Source organism: Cnephaeus nilssonii (assembly GCF_951640355.1).
Source record: "Cnephaeus nilssonii genome assembly, chromosome: 20".
Lineage (NCBI taxonomy): Eukaryota > Metazoa > Chordata > Mammalia > Chiroptera > Vespertilionidae > Cnephaeus > Cnephaeus nilssonii.
Window position 1 is genome coordinate 33,673,149 of NC_137091.1, and position 19,999 is coordinate 33,693,147.

Here is a 19,999-nt window from a genome sequence, read left to right on the forward strand (position 1 = left end):
GTTTCCCTGCAGCCATGGAGATGAAGCTCCCATGCCCTGCTGTCGCTCTCTGCCTGCTGCCGCCATGTGCCATGTGAAGGAAGCTCCAATGCCCTGCAGTGTGCTCTGTCTGCCAGGCCTGGGGGCTTCCCAGACACGGACACACTAAGGAAGCCCCCATGCCCTGTTGTCCAGGCTCTGTCTGCGGGGCCTGGGGGTGTTCCTACCGCCACTGCCCACTAAGGAAGCCCCCAAGCCCTGCTGTCTGGGCTCTGTCTGCCATGTCTGGGGACTTCCCTGCCACTGCCCCACTAAGGAATCCGCCATGCCTGGCATGCAGGGCCTGGCGGCTTCCCGGTTACAGAGATCAGGAAGCCGCCATGTCCTGCTCTGCTGGCTCTGGAGTCTTCCCTATCGCCCACCGGCTCTGTGTGCGCAGGGCCTGGCGTCCTCCCGATCGCCGTGGCGACCATCGGGAAGACCCCAGGCCCTGCTCCTCTGCCGGCTCCGTGTGCACGTGTGCGCAGGTCCTGGCGTCCTCCTGATCGCCACGGTGACCATCGGGAAGACCCCAGGCCCCGCTCCTCCACCGGCTCTGTGTGCGCAGGGCCTGGCGTCCTCCTGATCGCCGCGGCGACCATCGGGAAGACCCCAGGCCCCGCTCCTCCACTGGCTCTGTGTGCGCAGGGCCTGGCATCCTCCCGGTCGCCACGGCGACCAACGAGAAGACCCCAGGCCCTGCTCCTCCGCTGTCTCAGTGTGCGCAGAGCCTGGCGTCCTCCCGATTGCCGTGGCGACCATCGGGAAGACCCCAGGCCCTGCTCCTCCGCCGGCTCCGTGCGCGCAGGGCCTGGCGGCTTCCCACTGCTGCAGCACTAAGGAAGCCGCCATGCCCTGCTCTCAGTGCTCTGTTTGCTGGTGGGACAGGCCAGACACTCCAGCAGCGGGGCTGAAGGGACTGGGCGCCGCCATCTTGTGGGTATGGAGGCCGCCATTTTTGTCATGGAGTGACGCCTACTTTGCATATTACTCTATTATTAGATAGGATTGCATGAGTTAGAAATTCTAGTACAATGTTGAAAAGGAGTGGTAAGAGGGAACACTTTTGCATCATACCTGATCTCAGTGGGAAAGCTTCAAGTTTCTTACCATTAAATATTATGTTACTTGAAGGATTCTTGTAGATATTTATTTGTCAAGTTGAGAAGTTCCCCTCTAGTTTGCTGAGAAATTTTTTTTATAATGAATGGGTGTTGAATTTTGTCAAATGCTTTTTCTGCACCTATTGATAAGATCACATTATTTTCTTTTTTATCCTATTGATGTGATCACATTAATTTATTTTTGAATATTGAACCAGTCTTGCATACCTGAGATAAATCCCACTGGGTCATGATGTATAATTCTTTCTATACATTGTTGAATTTTATTTGCTAATATTTGGTGAGGATTTTTGCTCATGAGAGATAATGGTCTGTATACTTTTTTTTGTAATATCATTGTTTGGTTTTCATATTTGGGTAATGCTAGACAGCCTTACAAAATAAGTTAGGAAATATTCCCTCTACTTCTATCATCTGAAAGAGATTGTAGAAACCTGGTATAATTTCTTCCTTAAATATTTGGTAGAATTCACCAGTGAACCCATCTTGGCCTGGTTTTTTCTGTTCTGAAAACTTATTAATTAGTGATTCAACTTCTTTAATAGAAAAAAGCCTATTCAAGTTATCTATTTTTTCTCATGTAAGTTTTAGCAAATTGTATCTTTCAAGGAATTAGTCTATTTCATTTCAAATTTGAATTTAGCCAATTGCATTTCAAGCTATGAAATTTGTGGGAATAGAGAAAGAAACATCGATGTCAGAGAAACCATCAATTGGTTGCCTCCCATAAGTGCCCTGACTGGGGATCAAACTCACAACCTTTTTGGTGCAACTGAGCCATGAAGCTGGGGCCTCCATCCATTTATTTTTAATCTATATGTGTCTTCATATTTAAAATGGGTTTTGTGTAGACAACATATTGTTAGATCTTGTTTTTTTGATCCATCTTGATAATCTGTCTTTTAAATATATTTTATTGATTTCAGAGAGGAAAGGAGAGAGATAAAGAGTTAGGAACATTGATGATGAGAGGGAATCATTGATTGGCTGCCTCATGCACGACCCCTATTGCAATGTGGGCATGTGCCCTGACTGGGAATCCAACTGCGATTTCCTGGTTCACAGGTCAACACAACCACTGAGCTACACAGGCTGGGCAGGCAGTCTCTGTCTTTTAATTTGTGGATTTAGACTATTCAAAGTGATTACTGATATAGTTAGATTAACATATACTCTCTCCTTTTTTAAAAAAATGTTTTCTATTTATTACTCTTGTTTTTTATTCTTATTTTTCCTTCCACTCTTCTCTGTTTTTTGTTTGTTTTTTTTTCTTTTCTGGTTTTAATAGAGCATTGCATGTGATTCCATTTTCTCTCCTTTCTTAGCATATCAGATGTAGTGGGATTGTTTTTTTTTGTTTCCTTTGTTTTACTTTTTTTAAATTTAATAAATCTTTATTGTTCAGATTATTACAATTATTTCTCCTTTTGCCCCCGCATAGCTCCCCTCCACCTGGTTCCCACCCCACCCTCTGCCCTTACCTCCCCCCAATTGTCCTCATCCATAGGTGTACGATTTTTGTCCAGTCTCTTCCTGCACCCCCACACCCCTTTCCCCATGATAATTATCAATCCACTCCCTTTCTTTGCCCCTGATTCTATTATATTCACCAGTTTATTCTGTTCCTCAGATTTTTAATTCACTTGATTTTTAGGTTCACTTGTTGATAGATATGTATTTGTTGTTCATAATTTTTATCTTTACTTTTTTCTTCTTCCTCTTCTTAAAGAATACCTTTCAGCATTTCATATAATACTGGTTTGGTGGTGATGAACTCCTTTAGCTTTTTCTTATCTGTGAAGCACTTTATCTGACTTTCCATTCTGAATGATAACTTTGCTGGGTAGAGTAATCTTGGTTGTAGGTTCTTGCTATTCATCACTTTGAATATTTCTTGCCACTCCCTTCTGGCCTGCATAGTTTCTGTTGAGAAATCAGCTCATAATCGTATGGGTGCTCCCTTGTAGGTAACTAACTGTTTTTCTGTTGCTGCTTTTAAGATTCTCTCTTTGTCTTTTGCTCTTGGCATTTTAATTATGATGTGTCTTGGTGTGGTCCTCTTTGGATTCCTTTTGTTTGGGGTTCTGTGTGCTTCCTGTACTTGTAAGTCTATATCTTTCACCAGGTGGGGGAAGTTTTCTGTCATTATTTCTTCAAATAGGTTTTCAGTATCTTGCTCTCTCTCTTCTTCTGGCACCCCCATAATTCTGATGTTGGTATGCTTGAAGTTGTCCCAGAGGCTTCTTACACTATCTTCAACTTTTTGGATTCTTTTTTCTTTTTGCTTTTCTGGTCGAGTGTTTTTTGCTTCTTTGTATTTCAAATCTTTGACTTGATTCTTGCGTTCTTCTAGTCTGCTGTTGGGTCTCTGTATAATATTTTTTATTTCAGTCAGTGTATGTTTAATTTCTAGTTGTTCCTTTTTCAAATCCTCAAGGGTGTCATTAAATTTATCGGCCTTTTCTAGGAAATTCTTGAAAAACCTTATAACCGTGGTTTTGAATTCTATATCTAGTTGTTTGTTCTCCTCCATTTCTTTCATTTGTGGTCTGTTTCTTTGACTCTGCATTTTCGCTGCTTCCCTGAGTTGGTAGGGTAGATTTGTGTGCTAGGTTTCCTATATGGCCTGGTGGGTCAGCCTCCCCAGTTACCTAAGGTGGACACTCTTGGTGCTCCCCTTTGTGGGCTGTGTGTACAGCCTTGTTGTAGTTAAGTCTTGATTGTTGTTGGTATCACTGGGAGGAATTGACCTCCAGGCCAATTGGCTGTGAGTATCAGCTGTGTCTATGCCGGGAGACCTTCTGTATTGGAGACAGCCTTATAGGACCAAACTTGCAAAATTGCAAAAGCCTCTGTGCTCAGCTTAGATTGGGCAGAGTCTCAGGGTGGAGCAGACAGCATTGTTTTCCCGTCAGCCCTGCCCTTGCGCACGTGCCTCCAGACCTCTGCCTTCCACGGATCCCCTGAGTTTCTGCCTGACAGTCCAGATTCCCCCTGTAAGAGCGTGGGTCCCCTAGGGGCTCGCCCGGAACTGGAGTTCAGTGCAGTCAGGAGCTTCCGACTCCTTCCTCTATGGAAAGCCTGCAGCAACCTCCGCAGTCAGACCTCTCTGCGTGCACTCCTGCGCACGCGCGCCTCCAGACCCCTGCCCGCTGAGGATCCCCTGAGTCTCTGAGTCTCCGAGTCTCCATGTGCCTTTCTCTACAGTCCAGACTCCACCCATATGAGCCTGGGTCCACGGGGTTTCGGCCGGAGTTGGGGTTCAGTGCAGTCGGAACTGGGGTTCAGTGCAGTCGGGGGCTTCCTTTCCCCTCCCGCCAGCCAAGCACTCGGCCGCCCTTCCTCTCTGCGTGCGCGTCTCTGTACCTCAGCGCTTTGCAGCTCCTCTGATTCTCCGTGTGCTTTCCTCTTTCCTTCTAGTTGTAGAATTTCCACTCAGCCAGCTTTCCTGTGGTTTTAGATGATGTCCGTTCTGTCTTTTAGTTGTTGTTTTGAAATTGTTGTGCAAGGCAGCAGTTTAGGTGCTTACCTAGGTCGCCATATTGGTTTCTCCCTACTTTATTATTATTATTACTAGAGGCCTATTGCAGGAAGATTCCTGCAATAAGGCTTCCTGCGGAGGACTCCCCCACCCCGCCTGCTTCCCTCCCTTCTCCCCCGCCTCTCCTACTTCCCTCCATTCTACCCCACCCTGCCTGCTTCCTTCCCTTCTCCCCCACCCCTCCTGCTTCCCTCCCTTCTCTGCCGCCCTGCTTGCTTGCTTCTCCGTAGCTTCGTTCCCTTCTGCAGAGCTTGGCTTCCTTCTACGCTGTCTTCAGTCTTTGCGCTGCGCCTGGATATGCAAATTAACTGCCATCTTGGTTGGGTTAATTTGCATACTCGCTCCTGATTGGCCGGTGGGCATGGCAGAGGTATGGTCAATTTGCATGTTTCTCTTTTATTAGATAGGATTATTAGTGGTTGCCTTGAGTTTGCAATATATATTTACAGTTAACCCAATCCAGTTTCAAATAACACTGCACCACTTAACACTGTACCATCTCCTGGGTGGTGTGGGTACTTTATTGTTGAGTGTTAAGAGTTCTTTATGTATTCTAAAATAAGTTCCTTATCTAATGTCTGATTTTCAAAATTTTTCTTCCATTCCGTTAATTTTTTTACTTTCTTGATGTTGTGTTTTGAAGCACAAAAGTTTTTAATTTTTTTAAATTAATGTAATGTCCAGTTTTATCATTGTTGTTGCTGCTTGTGCTTTTAGTCTAGGAAACCATTGCCTAAGCCAAGTTCATAGAGATTTACACCTATATTTTCTTCTAAGAATCTTGTAGTTTTAGCTCTCCTATGTAGGTCTTTGATCCATTTTGAGTTAATTTTGTATATGGTGTCAGGTAAAGGTCCAACTTCATTCTTTTTGCATGTGGGATATTTCCTTGTCCCAGTACCATTTGTTGAAAAGACTATTCTCTCTCCATCTGTAATTATCTTGGCATCCTTATCAAAATCAACTGACCAAAAAACATGAGGGGTTATTTTTGGATTCTCAATTCTATTTTATCAATCTATGTGTTTATCTTATGCCAGTCCTACACTGTCTCAATTTTTGTAACTTTTATGTAGTAAGTTTTAAAATTGGGAATTGTGAGCCCTCCACCTTTTATTAAAAAACAAATTTCTTTCATTCATTGATTCTAGAGGAAGAGGGAAGGAGGGAGGGAGAAAGGGAAGGAGGGGGAGAGGGGAAGGGAGAGGGAGGGAGGGAGAGAGAGAGAGAGAGAAAACACTGATTTGTTGTTCTAGCTATTCATGCACTCATTGGTTGACTCTTGTATGTGCTCTGACCAGGAATCAAATCCGCAACCTTGGCGTATCAGGACAATGCTCCAAATAACTGAGCTACCCAGCCAGGGACACCTTTGTTCTTTTTCAAGATTGTTTTGACTATTCTGCTTCTTTTAAATTTCCATATACATTTTAGGATCAGCTTGTCAATTTCAGCTAGGATTTTGATGGGTTATTGTTGAATTTGTAAATAGTTTTTAAGGGCATTTTCATCTTAACAATAGTAATTCTGCTAATCCATGAACATAGGATGTTTTCCCACTTATTTAAGTCTTTTTAAAAATTTCTTTCAATAATGTTTTGCAATTTTCAGAGTATAAGTCATATATTTTTGTTAAATTTATTCCTATTTTGATGCTTTTATAAATGGATTTTTTCTTAATTATTTCCTAGGTTGTTCTCTGCAAATGTACAGAAATACGATTGATTTTTATTTATTTATTTATTTTTATTTATTTTTTTTTTTAAATTTCTTTATTGATTAAGGTGTCACATATTTGTCCTCATCCCCCCATTCCCATCCCACACCCCTCCCCTTGGATGCCCCAACCCTCTGTTGAACTTAAGCATTGGTTAGGCTCATATGCATGCACACAAGACCTTTGGTTGATCTCTCCCCCCTCCCCCCACCCTCCCCTATCCTCCCTCTGAGGCCCGATAGTCCGATCGATGCCTCCTTGTTTCTGGTTCTGTTCTTGTTCATCAGTCTATGTTGTTCATCATTTCCCCTAGATGAGCGAAATCATGTGTCACTAGAGATATACTTATAAGAATTGAATGTGCGACGAGCAATAATAGTTATGCTGACAGGCAAATGAATCAGTCTGTAGTGAGTTTCTTTCTGGACTAACAGTTCTTTTGAGACCCAATATCAATGTCCACCAGTTCCCTATGAGTACATGTCGGCACTGACCCCTCAGCTCTGGATGGTGGACAAATGGTGGTAATGCAGGTCCGACTCCCTCTGGTTTGGTCTCGGCCGGACCCAGGGGCACTGATTCACCCGGATCCAGGGGCCCACGGCCTCACCCGGACCCGGGGCCAGGCTCACCCGGATCCAGGGACCCACGGCCTCACCCGGACCCGGGGCCAGGCTCACCCGGATCCAGGGGCCCACGGCCCCACCCGGACCCGGGGCCAGGCTCACCCGGAACGATTGATTTTTAAAATATTGAGCTTGTATTCTGCAATCTCCTGAAATCATTCAGTCTATTTTTTTTTTTTTCCAGATTCCATTTCAAATTCTGACTGGACACCAGCACCTTGTGAGTTCTTGTCATTTCTGTGTGGATGACACAAAGCTCCTCAGCAGCTCCTTTGACTGCACCGTGAAGCTGTGGGTAGGTGGTCCCATGATAGGTGGAATCAAAACATCCTGTCTACTTACATTGCCTCTTGTAGAGAGTTTCCCAGTACTGAAGTCCTGGTTCTCAAGGATCACGAGGATTTGGGGAGGCCTGTTTGAGCAAAGTGCAGAAAGGAGAAACAAAAATGAGGGCTCACATTAGTATCAAGCCACTGGAGAGAGATGAGGTTAGTGTAGCAGCAGTTAGACTGTTGGTTTGGAAACAGTGGGAGCAAGGGATAGAGACCACTGGACAGGGAGCTCCTCGCCTCTTGTTGGAGAGTCCCAGTGTGTCTAGGGCCTACCTGGGGGGTCTGCGCTGTGTCATCTCTTTGGGTTGCTTATTTGGAAAACTGAGTCCTATCCACAGAGATGGTATGGCCAGGCCTTGCTGGTCACAGAGGACAGGAAAGTGGCCAGGCTTGGGACATGTTTATGATGGGAGGGTGGGAGAGGCAGACCTGAGATCAGTGTCCAAGGTGCAGGAAACAGGGGAACAAGGAACAGGGGTGTGTGTCATGATCAGACAAGGTTGCAGAGAGGTGGCCACCAAGAACTCTTCTGAAGCCTTCTGGGCACAGCCAGCAGAGCCTGGCAGGTCTGTTTAGGGGCCTTGCTGTTCAATCAGGAGCAGGGCTGGGGTGGCAATGCTCACAGATGACCGTGTGGCTGGAGCTGGGCACATGGTGCAGGACAGTCAGCTCTGAGACTTATCCTCTCCTCTACCTTCAGGGGCAGGAGAGGGACAGGGTGGAATGAGTCAAGGATGGTTCCTGAGCCTTGGGCTGGGCGTGGGGTTCCTGGGTTCTGGTTCAGGTAACGGGGTAGAGGATAGCTGGGAGGAGCATCTTTTCTGTCATTGGTGGGTACCAAGGCTGGGCAGACTAGGCAGGAGGGTTTGGGAACTGCCCACGTGGTTCAGGCCCCACATTTGGGACCCACTACCTGTGTGACCCTGGATGATGTCCTTTCACCCTTTTGAGCTGGATGAGAGTCATAGAGCAGGTGGTTCTCATACTTTGCTGTCACAGACAAGCTCGGGGCCCATGTGGAACTCAGTCCACAATGTCAGTCAGTGCCTCAGTGACCTCTCGCTCTCTGTCCCTCTTCTCCTGTTGATTTGAGGATGCGATGGAGGGATCTATTATCCGGGATTTTGACGACGGGCCCAAGGCTCCTATTTTGGAGTGCAGTGTCACGGCTGACAGCAGAAGGTGACCTTTGCTTCCTTCACACGGGTCAGGAACAGCGAGAGTGAGGAGGCAGGCCAGTGGACAGCACACCAGGGACAGTTGAGTAAAAACAATATGGGAATTTAATTTTCGTGGAAATTTATCTTATGTAGTGGACAACGATTGCCTTGGAACATGAAATATAATGAGGCAAAGGTACATTTTTTTATTATTTTACTAAATGTACAATAAAACATTTTAGAACGAATGAGCTATCAACGTGTTTTTTTTTCTGTTAAAAATTAGACATGTGAGCAGAAGTAATTGATCCTTGTGAGTTGTAGATATCGCCTTAGAAGAAGATGGTCAGTTATCAACAGGAGAGATGATGCCTTTCACGCCCTAAACACAAAAGAACAGATGTGGGCGGCTGAGGGAGTAAGGAAGGAAGAGGGTGGCGCGGGTGTGCTCTGTGTTAGGTTCTCTCTGTGTTCAGTGAGAACCCACCGCTCTCCGGGGGGCGGGGGGCGGGGGAGGCTCATGGGGCATCGTTAGAGAGATTACAGTGTTAGTATTTGCAATCTTGGTCCTAAATGATCAATATTTTCTATGAGGAATCCATATGCATAACTGTCTCTGTCATAAAGACCCTCTGCTCGTCATGTTATTTCCAGAATTACTGCGGCGGCCTACGACAAAACTCTGAGGACCTGGGACCTTGAAACAGGCAAGCTGCTGGTAAGCCGGCCCTGCCCAGTGGAGATGTCGGTGCCCGGGGTCTCGCTGGGCCTCAGGGAGCCTTGGGCGGGGCAGGGGGTGGGAAGAGAAGCCAGTCTTCCAGCAAAGGAGAATTTTCTCAGGGGCCCAAGATGGTGGAGGGTGGGCGTCGGGGAAGGAGAGCTTGCTGGAGCAGGCGGGAGGAGGGCTTCTGCTTGAAGGAGCAATACAAGTGGGATGGGTCATGGCATTTCAGGCTGAGGGAAAGAGACCCTCCTCTGTGAGGTGTCTGGATTTGATGAGGCAGGAAGTAGCACAGAGGCCAGAGGAAAAGGCCCCTTGGCCAAAGCATAAGGGTTCTGGGCCTTTTCCAATCTGTTCTCTATCTTGAAGGGGCCACCACCCATCCATCCAAACTGTCCTGAGACCCCCCTCTCTCCTGCTCAGTCCCCAGCAGCCCAGCCCTGCTCAGGCATCTCGTCAGGGTCTCCTGTCCCATTCCCAGTGCCCTTCTCCCAGCAGCTCCTCATCGTGTCTCCTCTCCCTTCCTCCTCTTTTCTCCCCTTGAAAAAACAACCTTTCACCATGGCCGGTGTTGCTCAGTGATTAGAATGTCAGCCCTCACACCGAAGGGGCCTGGGCTTGATTCCCAGTCAAGGTCACATACCTGGGTTGCATGAGCCATCTCTGGCCCTGGTTAGAGCGCATAGGGAAGGCAACCAATTCCTGTGTCTCTCTCACATCAATGTTTCTCTCTCTCTCTCTCTCTCTCTCTCTCTCTCTCTCTTTCTTCTTCTTCTTCTTCTTCTTCTTCTTCTTCTTCTTCTTCTTCTTCTTCTTCTTCTCCTCCTCCTCCTCCTCCTCCTCCTCCTCCTCCTCCTCCTCCTCCTGCTCTTCCTCCTCCTCCTGCTGCTCCTCCTCCTCTTCTTCCTCCCCTTCTTCTCACTCTCTCTGAAAAGCAATGGAAAAAGATACTCAGGTGAGGATTAAAAAAAACACCAAAAACATCTTTCTCTTAGTGCAAAGATCAGTGTATATTCATTGTAAACTTTTTTTAGAATGACAAGTCAAGATTAAAAAAACACCCAAAATTAAAAACCTTAAAATCTCCAGAGATTATAGATAACATCTTTCTGTCTCTTTTCCTATGTTTACATATGTTTACATAGGAACACAGACAAGTATTTCTGTTAACAACATTGTATCATTCAGTACACATCAGCATCATGCTTTTTAATGGGTGTGTGGATTCCATGGGACAAATAGATCATGCTGTGCTCCACCAGTCCCTGGTACAGGGCACTCGGCTGCTTTCACTCTGGCATAAACAATGATACAACGAGGAAAGTTTCCATATAATTTTTATACATGAGCAGCAATGTTTTTTTGGATGTAGAGCTGGATTTTATTACTAATTTGGTATAGAAACTTGGTGCTTTTAAAATTGTTCTCCAGAAATCTGTGCCAATTCATACCCTAGGCACTGGAGGAGAGCCCACTGTCTCCCACCCTCACATACCAGTTATCATAATTTAAAAAAATTTAACCAATTTTGTAGGTGAAAATGAGACTACCATTGACCTTTAAGCATTTAACCAGATGCTTACTTCTTCTCTTGTAGTAGTAAATTTCCCGTTCTTGCCTCCAGGCAGGTTTTCTATTTTGGATGCTTTCTTTCATTTCTGTGCCAAAATGAACAGGGATAAAGTTGGCCATTACTAGAACCTCGCTGCCCGTTCTGCTGGGTGCTCTCCCTGCCCTTGTTCATCAATCCTGGACATAGATTAATTAATCAATTACACTTACTAATTAAAACCAAATGAACTTAAAAATTCAGTTTCGTATTTGCACTTGCCCACTATGAGTGCTCAATGCCACATGTGGCCAGTGGCGAGGATATTGGACAGCATCTAGATGGAACATTTTTATCACCACAGAAAGCTCTACTGAGCAGCTGGGCTAGAGAGAAAACAACCTTTTAATCCTTGCCGTATTTCAGTGGAAGATCAGACATGAAGGCTTCATAACCTCCTGTAACTTTTCTCCTGACGGTAAATATGTGGTCTCGGGCTTGGATGTGGATCATGGAATCTGTATAACAGATGCAAGAAACGCCACGACTGTGTCACACATCAAAGGTGAGTTTGCATGGGTTCCCTGCTCTGTTCTGCCGGCCATGGTAACAGCTGCTTGTCACTTGACTGACTGACTTTCAGTTGCTTTATTTGGTGAAACTGTAATAGTATGAACCACATAATTAAAGATGGGACACGGATGGCTAAAAACACTGGCTGTTAATGCCAAGACTAGCCCTCATCCGTTCAGTTTGTGCTTGTAATAAATGAAACAATGTTCTGTTCCAACATCATGTGAACATTTAAAGCCCAATCTCCTGTTGAATGGAAGCTCAGCCTTCTTCTTTTTTTTTAAAAAAAAATATTTTATTGATTTTTTACAGAGAGGAAGGGAGAGCGATAGATAGTTAGAAACATCGATCAGAGAGAAACATCCATCAGCCGCCTCCTGCACACCCCCCACTGGGGATGTGTCCGCAACCAAGGTACATGCCCTTGACCAGAATCGAACCTGGGACCCTTCAGTCCGCAGGCCGACGCTCTATCCACTGAGCCAAACCGGCCAGGGCTAGCCTTCTTAATGTTTTGCTCTATTTTCTAAATATTAAAATAATAATTATTCTGTGTCAATTTCCGGGTGGTGATAATATCATTATGCAAGGTGCGGCCATTGGGGAGAACTGGGCATACAGGATCTCTTCACATTATCCTTATAACTGCATGTCAGTTGGCAGTTATAGCAAAATAAATAATTAAAAAATACATAATCTTTGTAATAAAATTTTGGTGTGTAAAGCCAAAAGTTAAAGACTGTTGTACCTATTCTGTCTCCTCCCTAGAGATGCCTATTCTAAACAATATGTTGCTGGGTGGCCTTCCTGAACTGTGTGTGTGTGTGTGTGTGTGTGTGTGTGTGTGTGTGCGCGCGCGCGCGCACACAGGCAGTGTTATTTCCCATATGTGCTTTATGTCTGTTTTTATCAGTGTGGACCCATGATATGTGCAGTTCTCCACAGCTTGTATGTTTCCCTTAATGTATCACTTCCTACTCTACCTCTCCTCACTCTCCGGCTTCTAGCTGCTCACCATGCTTCTCTATGCCCTGTCCCACCTCTAAGCTTTTGGTGAAACTGTAATAGTATGAGCCACATAATTAAAGATTACTGTTCCTTCTGCCTGGAGCACTCTTCCTGTCCTGCTTCCCTTGATAACTTCTGGGCCCTTCCTCGACCTCTCAGGGCTGTCCCAGGCTGGGCCAGACTTCCGCTGGCCAGGAGCTGTGTGTGAGGTACCTCTCCCTCCTCTCATGGCCCCTGGCATGCTGTGGGGCATCGCCCACTCAAGGGTGAAACCCCATCAGACTGGGAGCTCTGCCGGGACAGGGAGCAGCTCGGCTGTGCTCCTGTTCAAAGCCTGGCACGCGTGGTAGGCACTGGGGAACGTGTGGGAACTGGAATGGTGTTTCTGGACCGTTGTCCCTGTTGGGGAGTAGTATATGAGCCTCTGGGCCATGAGAAGCAAGTAGCTCAGGATGTGGAACATGGATAATGCGACCTTTCCCTGTGCCACAGATCATCACAAAAGATCAGTCACAGGCTGCTGCTTCGACCCTGATAGCCAGAAGGTGGCTTCCGTCTCATTGGACAAGAGCATCAAGATCTGGGATATTACGTCCCAGGCCACCCTGCTCACCATCAACAAGTGAGGAGGGGCCCCAGGAAGCCAGGCAGCATCCTGCAGCAAGAGAGGGGAGGAGGGTCCCCTTTCATGCCCTCCTGGATTTGGCCTGCATACCTTCAGCTTGTTAGCCAGCATCCATGCTGGGCATCTCCAACTTGGTCGCGGGTGCTATGAAGAGGCTGCAGAGGGGGAAAGGGAAGGCCGGGGAAACCACCAACTGTGGCCTGTGGGATGGGACAGGCTTCGGGTGCATTTGTCTCAATGTGAGCCAACATAATCTTAACTGGTTTTAACGTTTTCAAGTAGTAAACATAAATATTTTGTTACACACACACACACACACACACACACACACACACACACACACACACACATTTGCTTCAACTGAGAAACATAATTTAGAAAACTCAAGAGGAGAAGGAAAGTCTACTATATCTACCCATATTTTGCTTGCTATGTTCTGTCTTCCTTTCTGATGTTCCAAGTTTCTTTCATAATTTTACTGCTTTCTTTCTGTTTAGAAAAACTTCCTTTAGCCATTCTTTTAGGGTAAGTTGGAGGGCCATAAATTCTCTTAGTTTTCTTTAATCTGAAAATGTCTTGATTTCCTCTTCATTCCCAAAGACTATTTTTGCTGGATATATAAATCTGGGTTGACAAGTTCTTTTTCTTTCAGCATGTAAAAACTGTCATGCCACTTTCTCTGGCTTCCATGGTTTCTGATGAGAAATCCACTGTCATTCAAATTGTTTCCCCCTTTTAGGTGAGGTGTCATTTCTCTCTTGCTGCTTTCAAGATTTTTTCTCTGTCTTCACTTTTCAGAAGTTTAATTATGATGTGTCTGGGTGTAGATTTCTTTGAGTTTATTCTATTTGGAATTATATATTTTTGAATCTATAGAATTATATGTTTTGCCAAATTTGGTAACATTTTAGATGTAATTTTTCTGATTACTTTGTCAGCCCTACCCTCTTTCTCCTTTCCTTCTGGAACCCTGGTGAAACAAATGCTTAGATATTTTTGTTATAATCCCACAAGTTCCTGAGGTTCTGTTCCCCCCTCATTTTTTTTGATGGGTTAATTTATACTGTCTGCCTTCATAGTCACCATGCTCTCCTCTGTCCTCCCCATTGAGTTTTTAATTTTGGTTACTGTATTTTTCAGTTCTGAAATTTCCATTTGATCAGTCTTTATATCTTCTATTTTTTTTTTTTGGCTGAGGATTTCTATCTTTTTGTTTGTTTCAAGCATGATTGTAATTACCCATCAAAGCATTTTTAAAAAATTTAATCTTCACCAGAGGATTTTTTTCTAATTGATTTTTATTTTTTGTTTATCTTCATCTGAGGATATCGCCCCCCCCCCCCGCCCCATTGATTTTTAGAGAGAGTGGAAGGGAGGGGAAGAAACAGAGAGAGAGAAACATTGATGTGAGAGAGACACATTGATTGGTTGCCTCCTGCACATGCCCCAATTGAGGCCGGGAATCGAGCCTGCGACCAAGGTACATACCTTTGACTGGATTCAAACCCATGACCCTTCAGTCTGTGGGCTGATGTTCTAACCACCTGGCTAGGCTAATTGATTTTTAGAGAGAGGGGAAAGGAGAGAGAGAGAGAGAGAGAGAGAGAGAGGTGAGAGAAAAACATCAGTTGGTTGTCTCTGTATGTGCCTCAACCAAACCCAAAACCTAGGTATGTGCCCCGATCAGAAATTGAACCCACAACCTTTTGGTGCATGGGACAACAACCAACTGAGCCACCCAGCCATGGCCCATCAAAGCATGGCTACTTAAAAGAGATAGGGGTGGGACTGCAGTTTCCCCCAGGATATTTGGCTGGAGTAGGGTGGCTATCGTCCAAAGGTGTTCTGTTTTCTTAGGTTCTTCCTTTGGCTAGGGAGAAGGAGTTCATTTGGAGGCCTTTTCTTTCGTTCCCCCTTGCCTTGTTGTGGTTGTTACAAGGTTTTCCAGTACCCAGTCCAGGACATATGAAGCAAAAAGCAAACCCGAGGGCCTCACAGCATGCCCTCACAGCACGCCCTCCTTTGGTCCCAAGAGTCCTGGCTTGTCGGCCTTCTTTTCTCCACCCTTCATAGTCTTCTGTTTGCTCTGTGAATGCCCAGGGCTGTTATCTGTACTGTGCGGGAGGAACAGAGAGAAGTTCATTGACTCCATCTTGTCCAGACGTGCACGTGCAACACAAGCACTCCCCCCAAACATTGGTACTAAGAAAAATGGTCTTTTATGAGAAGTGGAATTTGTTTGAAATGAGAACCTATCCTGGAAAAGAGAGATAGCCCTGGTCTGAACCCCAATGACAGTGTCCAGATTCTGGGGAGGCCTTTATTTTCCATCTCCAGGTTTAAACCCCAATGAGAGTGTCTGGATGCTGAGATGGTTCTCAGCCCAATAGGCACAGGAATTTGGAAAGTTTTACCCTGGACGCCCCTGGGAAGTTGACGCCTACCCCTTCTTCCCCCCCCCCCCCCCCGCTCCCCCGACCCCTCACATTGATCTTGCTCAGTTTGTGCATTTCAAAGAACTGAGACAGAGTCCAAAACTCTGACCTGAGCACTAGAAAACAGTTTTGTCCAACCCTTTCCTCGGGTAAAAGGATTGATTTTATGATCTGGGCAACTAAGAGATGCTCATTTATGTTCATAGATTTGCTTGAAAACTCTGTCTATAACAGGAGATGAGAATCATAGGGAAAATACTTTGAGGATGACAAACAACAAAAAGAAGTAGCAAAATGCTCATAGATTTTTTTTCCAAAACAAGAAAACATTTAAAAATTGAGAATGGATAACCCAAAACTATAGTAAATAAAAGTACAACATTAAAATATGCTTTAATAACACTGAAGACAGACAAAGAGAGAGGGAGAAAGAGAGTGAGCAGTTGAGGTAAAGAGGAGGGGGCAGGGGGGCTGGGGAGACTAGCCAAGCTCCATGTCCTGGAGAGAGAGGAGCCGGAGACTGAGCAGGAGAGGCATGCGATCCAGCGCCCAGGCCTGAAGGGCTGTGAGTCCATTAACCACCCGGACAGCTGTTCCAGCTGCTCTCTTTCCTCAAGCCTCAAGCAGCTCTGAATGGTGCAGCCGTTCTCTGCAGGGGCAGTTTGCACCCCAGTGGACACTTGGCAGTGTCTGCAGACAGTGTTGGTTGTCACAACTGGGTGTGAGGGCTACTGGCATCGAGTGGGTGGAGCCCAGGGATGACACCCAACATATCACATGTGCAAATCAGTTCCCTATCACAATGAGTTATTCAGTACAAAACGTCAGAATTGCCATGATTGAGAAATCCTTGGACAGTGAGACATAGAGCAATTACTGTCTGGACCACAGTAGGCAGGAATGAAGTCCATAGGTCCCAGGGCATCAGCTCCAGTGCCCTCTCCCTTCACCCTCCCCCATGTAGGTGGGTCATCAGATTTTGTAGGAGCCAAGTGCTAACATGTGCACCCTTCCATCTGTTCCAGGGCACATACCAATGCAATCTCAAGCTGCTGTTTTACCTTCAGCGGCCATTTCCTGTGTACAAGTTCTTGGGATAAAACCTTAAAAATATGGAACGTCCATACAGGGGAGTTTCGGAACCGTGGAGCCTGTGCGACTCTGATGCATGGCCATGAAGGTTCTGTGAGTTCCTGCCACTTTGCCAGAGACAGTGAGTAATCCACAGTTAGGAGGATTCTGCACCCGTGGGAATGCTGGGCAGAGTCCCTCATGTTTCATTCACATGAACTTTCCTCAGCACAGAGCTGACTTTCAGTGCTGCTGGCAGTGAGGGTGGATTTCTTTTCCACAAGAACAAACAAGAAAAAGGCAAGAGAGAGATTCATAGACATAGTTTGTAAGTGACAGAAACTCAGTTCAATGTGGTGTAACTAGCAAAAGAAATTAACTCCTGCAATGGGCAAGTTCCAGGGCCAGGTCTCACTTGAGAAGTGGCTGGGTCCAGATACTCAGACTATGTTGCCGGGGAGCCAACTCTTCTACTTAGAACAGCTTCTTTCTTGTATTGATATTTTCCCCAAATAGGCAAAGTGGCCCCTGGTGGTTCAAGCCAACAGCGGTTCTGGCTGCTGGCACTCCTGGAGAGAGAAGCTCCCTCTGATGGTCCCAGCACAAGTCCCATGGAAGACTCCCATTGGCTCAGCATGGGCCACATGCCCATCTCTGAACCAATCACTTTAGCAGGGGATGAAAGGTACTGATTGGCCTGGTCTGAGTGACTTGTCTATCTCCAGAGTTAGAGGTTAAGGTCAGTGCACTCTGAAGCAGAGGGACTGGTAATAGGTGAGGGAAATTGGGAAGCTATTTCCAGATGAAGGGCAATGACAATAAGCTGCCATGGCAGTGAACCCCAGTGTGGGAGTGACTGCTCCTGATACCCAGGGGCCAAAGGTTCAACTCCTCCATCCTCATGGAGTGTGTGTGGGAAGCACCCAGGCAGTACCCACACAATCACAGTATGACTTGAGAAATGCAAGGGTTTTTCTGAATAACTTTTCCTATTCAGAAGCAGCCTCTGCGTAAGTCAGACCCCACTCTGAGGTGCCTGCCAGTGCCTGTCCTTGGCTTTATTGGGTTCAGGGATGCACAGTCAATCGCTGCTATTTGCAGATTCCATCTTTGTCAATTGCAGGCTAAAATTAATTTGTAACCCTAAAGTCAATACTCACGGCACTTTTGTGGTCACCCGTGGATATGTGAATTGCAGCCGGGAGCTTGAGTTAGCCTGTGAATGCATTCCCACTGAAGCTGAGCAAAGTGACTCACTGCCTTTATTGTTTCATCTCTCTTATCATAACGTGTACTTTTTGTGGTCTATTTAGTGCCACGTCTCACAATTGGAGCTTTTAGTTGGTGAGTTGCTGTTGAAGCCGGACCCCTAGTACAGTGTTGCAGTGCTGTCCAGTGTTCCTAAGTGAGGCAAGGCTCTGATACGCTTTACGGGGAAAACACATGTTACAGAAGCTTTGTTCAGGCAAGAGTTACAGAATTGATGGCCATGAATTCAGTTCTAATGAATAAATAACATATATCAAATAAGGTGTCTTTAAACAGAAACCGACATAAAACAAGGTTATGTATTGACCGGTTAAGGAAATGTGACCAGAGGCTCACAGGAACCTAACCCTGTATTTTCCTTAAGAGCAATGGTGCAGTATTTGCTAATTCAGTGTTTGCCATGACTTGACAGAATGTAGCTACCATTAGTAATGAGAATCAGCTGTAACTGGGGTTGAACCGTCAGGAAGGGGTCAGAGTGTCGTCAGAGTGAGCCATGAGGCGCCTCACTGACGCAGCCTCAGGCCCGCCGGGACCTCCCACAGGAGGAAGCAGATGGCTGGGGAAGATGACCCCCTGAGACTCTCATTTTGTGTTGCAGCATCTTTTCTCGTGTCTGGAGGGTTCGACAAGACTGTGGCTATTTGGGATGTAGGAGAAGGCTACCAGAAGCTCTCCTTGAAGGTACCAATGCCAGCATCAGATAGAGCCTCTGAGCTTTGTTCCTTAGTCATTCCATGCGGGGTGGTGGGTGCTGGGGGGAAGCAGGCCTAGATGTCACCTGTGGAGCTGATACCCCTGTGGGGAAGGACAAGCAGATCATCAACAGTGTGAGTGAAACGGAGAGACCACAACGGGCCATGTGATAGAAACGGACGGCAGGGACAAGTCCGTGGTGGGTGGGAAGGGAGGGCCTCATGGAGAAGGTGGCCTTTGAGCTGAGAATCAGATGGCAAGGAAGGACTGGATGAGTGAGGCTCTTGAGGGAGGGGATTTCAGGCAGATGGAAAAGCAACTGCAGAAACTCAGAGATGGGAAAGCATTTAAGAACAAGAGAAATTACTGTGCAGAAGGCTGAATGCCACAGTGAGGCGCGCACAGAGAGCTGTTGGCTCCAAAACGGAGGGCGTCAATTGGGTGCTTTTGGCTGCAAGTTGGAGAAGACTCCACTCCAAGTAGCTCTATAATAAGGGCATGGATTATCCAACACGGCCAGAATCCAGAGGTCAGGTGGTCCCAGGACCGGCCCCTTCACTGCTGCTGCTCCACCCTAAAATGTCTGCACACTCCCTGATCCTATGATTTCATGGCACATTTGGCTGGGAATGCTTGCATCCATGAGTCTTGGTCTATCTGTTCCCTGTGACCAAATGTAGACGATGTCCCCTTGATCATCACAACATTCAGCCTCCCAAGGCTGGTCCGTCTGAGCTTTCTTCTCCGAGCATTTGGAGGGGCAAAAGGAGTTTACATCACAGCAAATAAATGGCTTAAAACTGAATGTTCAACTGCCCTGTGCTTAAAATTAAGTCCTTTTGTCCTCCTGTTCATTTGTTCTACTCACTTTTCTTCTTCTCTCTCTCTCTCTCTCTCTCTCTCTCTCTCTCTCTCCTTCCACCCTCAAATTCTTGCCCTTTTGTTATGCACATCAGTTTAACCTTCTCTCTGGTTTCCTGTCCTCCTACCAAACCATGTTGCCTCACTGTCCACCTCTTTGCATAAGAGAAAGGCCAAAGAGGGATAAGGATGCTAACACAGAGCCCTGACGTCATCAAATGTCTGGCCAGCAATGGTATCCATCTCCGCTGAGCTCCTTTGTATCTGAGGAAAACTACCCCCCATTTGCTTAAGTTTGTAGTCACTTAAAGCCAAAAGCCCTCTCACCAATTGGACCTGTGAGTAGTATTCTCTAGAACAGTGGTTGGCAAACGGCGGCTCGCAAGCCACATGCGGCTCTTTGGCCCCTTGAGTGTTCTAATGCCACTTCAAAATAGACTCGCCCAGGCCGAAAACCGACTTCTGCGCATGGGCCACGAAGTTTCAATTGCACTGTACGTGCGCAGCCGCACGTGGTATTTTGTGGAAGAGCCACACTCAAGGGGCCAAAGAGCCGCATGTGGCTCGCGAGCCGCCGTTTGCCGACCACGGCCCTAGAACAAAGAAAGCAAAAGCCTGCAAGAGGTGCTCTGGCACCAGCTGGGAATACAATAATTCTTTTCCTGTCCTCCTG

The 19,999-nt window shown here is 46.2% G+C and overlaps 1 protein-coding gene across 1 annotated transcript in view; it reads left to right on the top strand.

Annotated features, from left to right (window-relative positions):
• Nucleotides 1-19,999, top strand: part of WDR88 (WD repeat domain 88) — a gene marked incomplete at both ends in the record, with an annotated part of 37,113 nt that overhangs the window by 6,227 nt on the left and 10,887 nt on the right. The window contains 7 exons of the mRNA XM_079759766.1: nt 7,211-7,321; nt 8,452-8,540; nt 9,173-9,236; nt 11,215-11,353; nt 12,862-12,991; nt 16,455-16,642; nt 18,371-18,453. Of these exons, the coding sequence (XP_079615892.1) occupies nt 7,211-7,321; nt 8,452-8,540; nt 9,173-9,236; nt 11,215-11,353; nt 12,862-12,991; nt 16,455-16,642; nt 18,371-18,453 (804 nt within the window). The remainder of the gene's footprint in view (nt 1-7,210; nt 7,322-8,451; nt 8,541-9,172; nt 9,237-11,214; nt 11,354-12,861; nt 12,992-16,454; nt 16,643-18,370; nt 18,454-19,999) is intronic.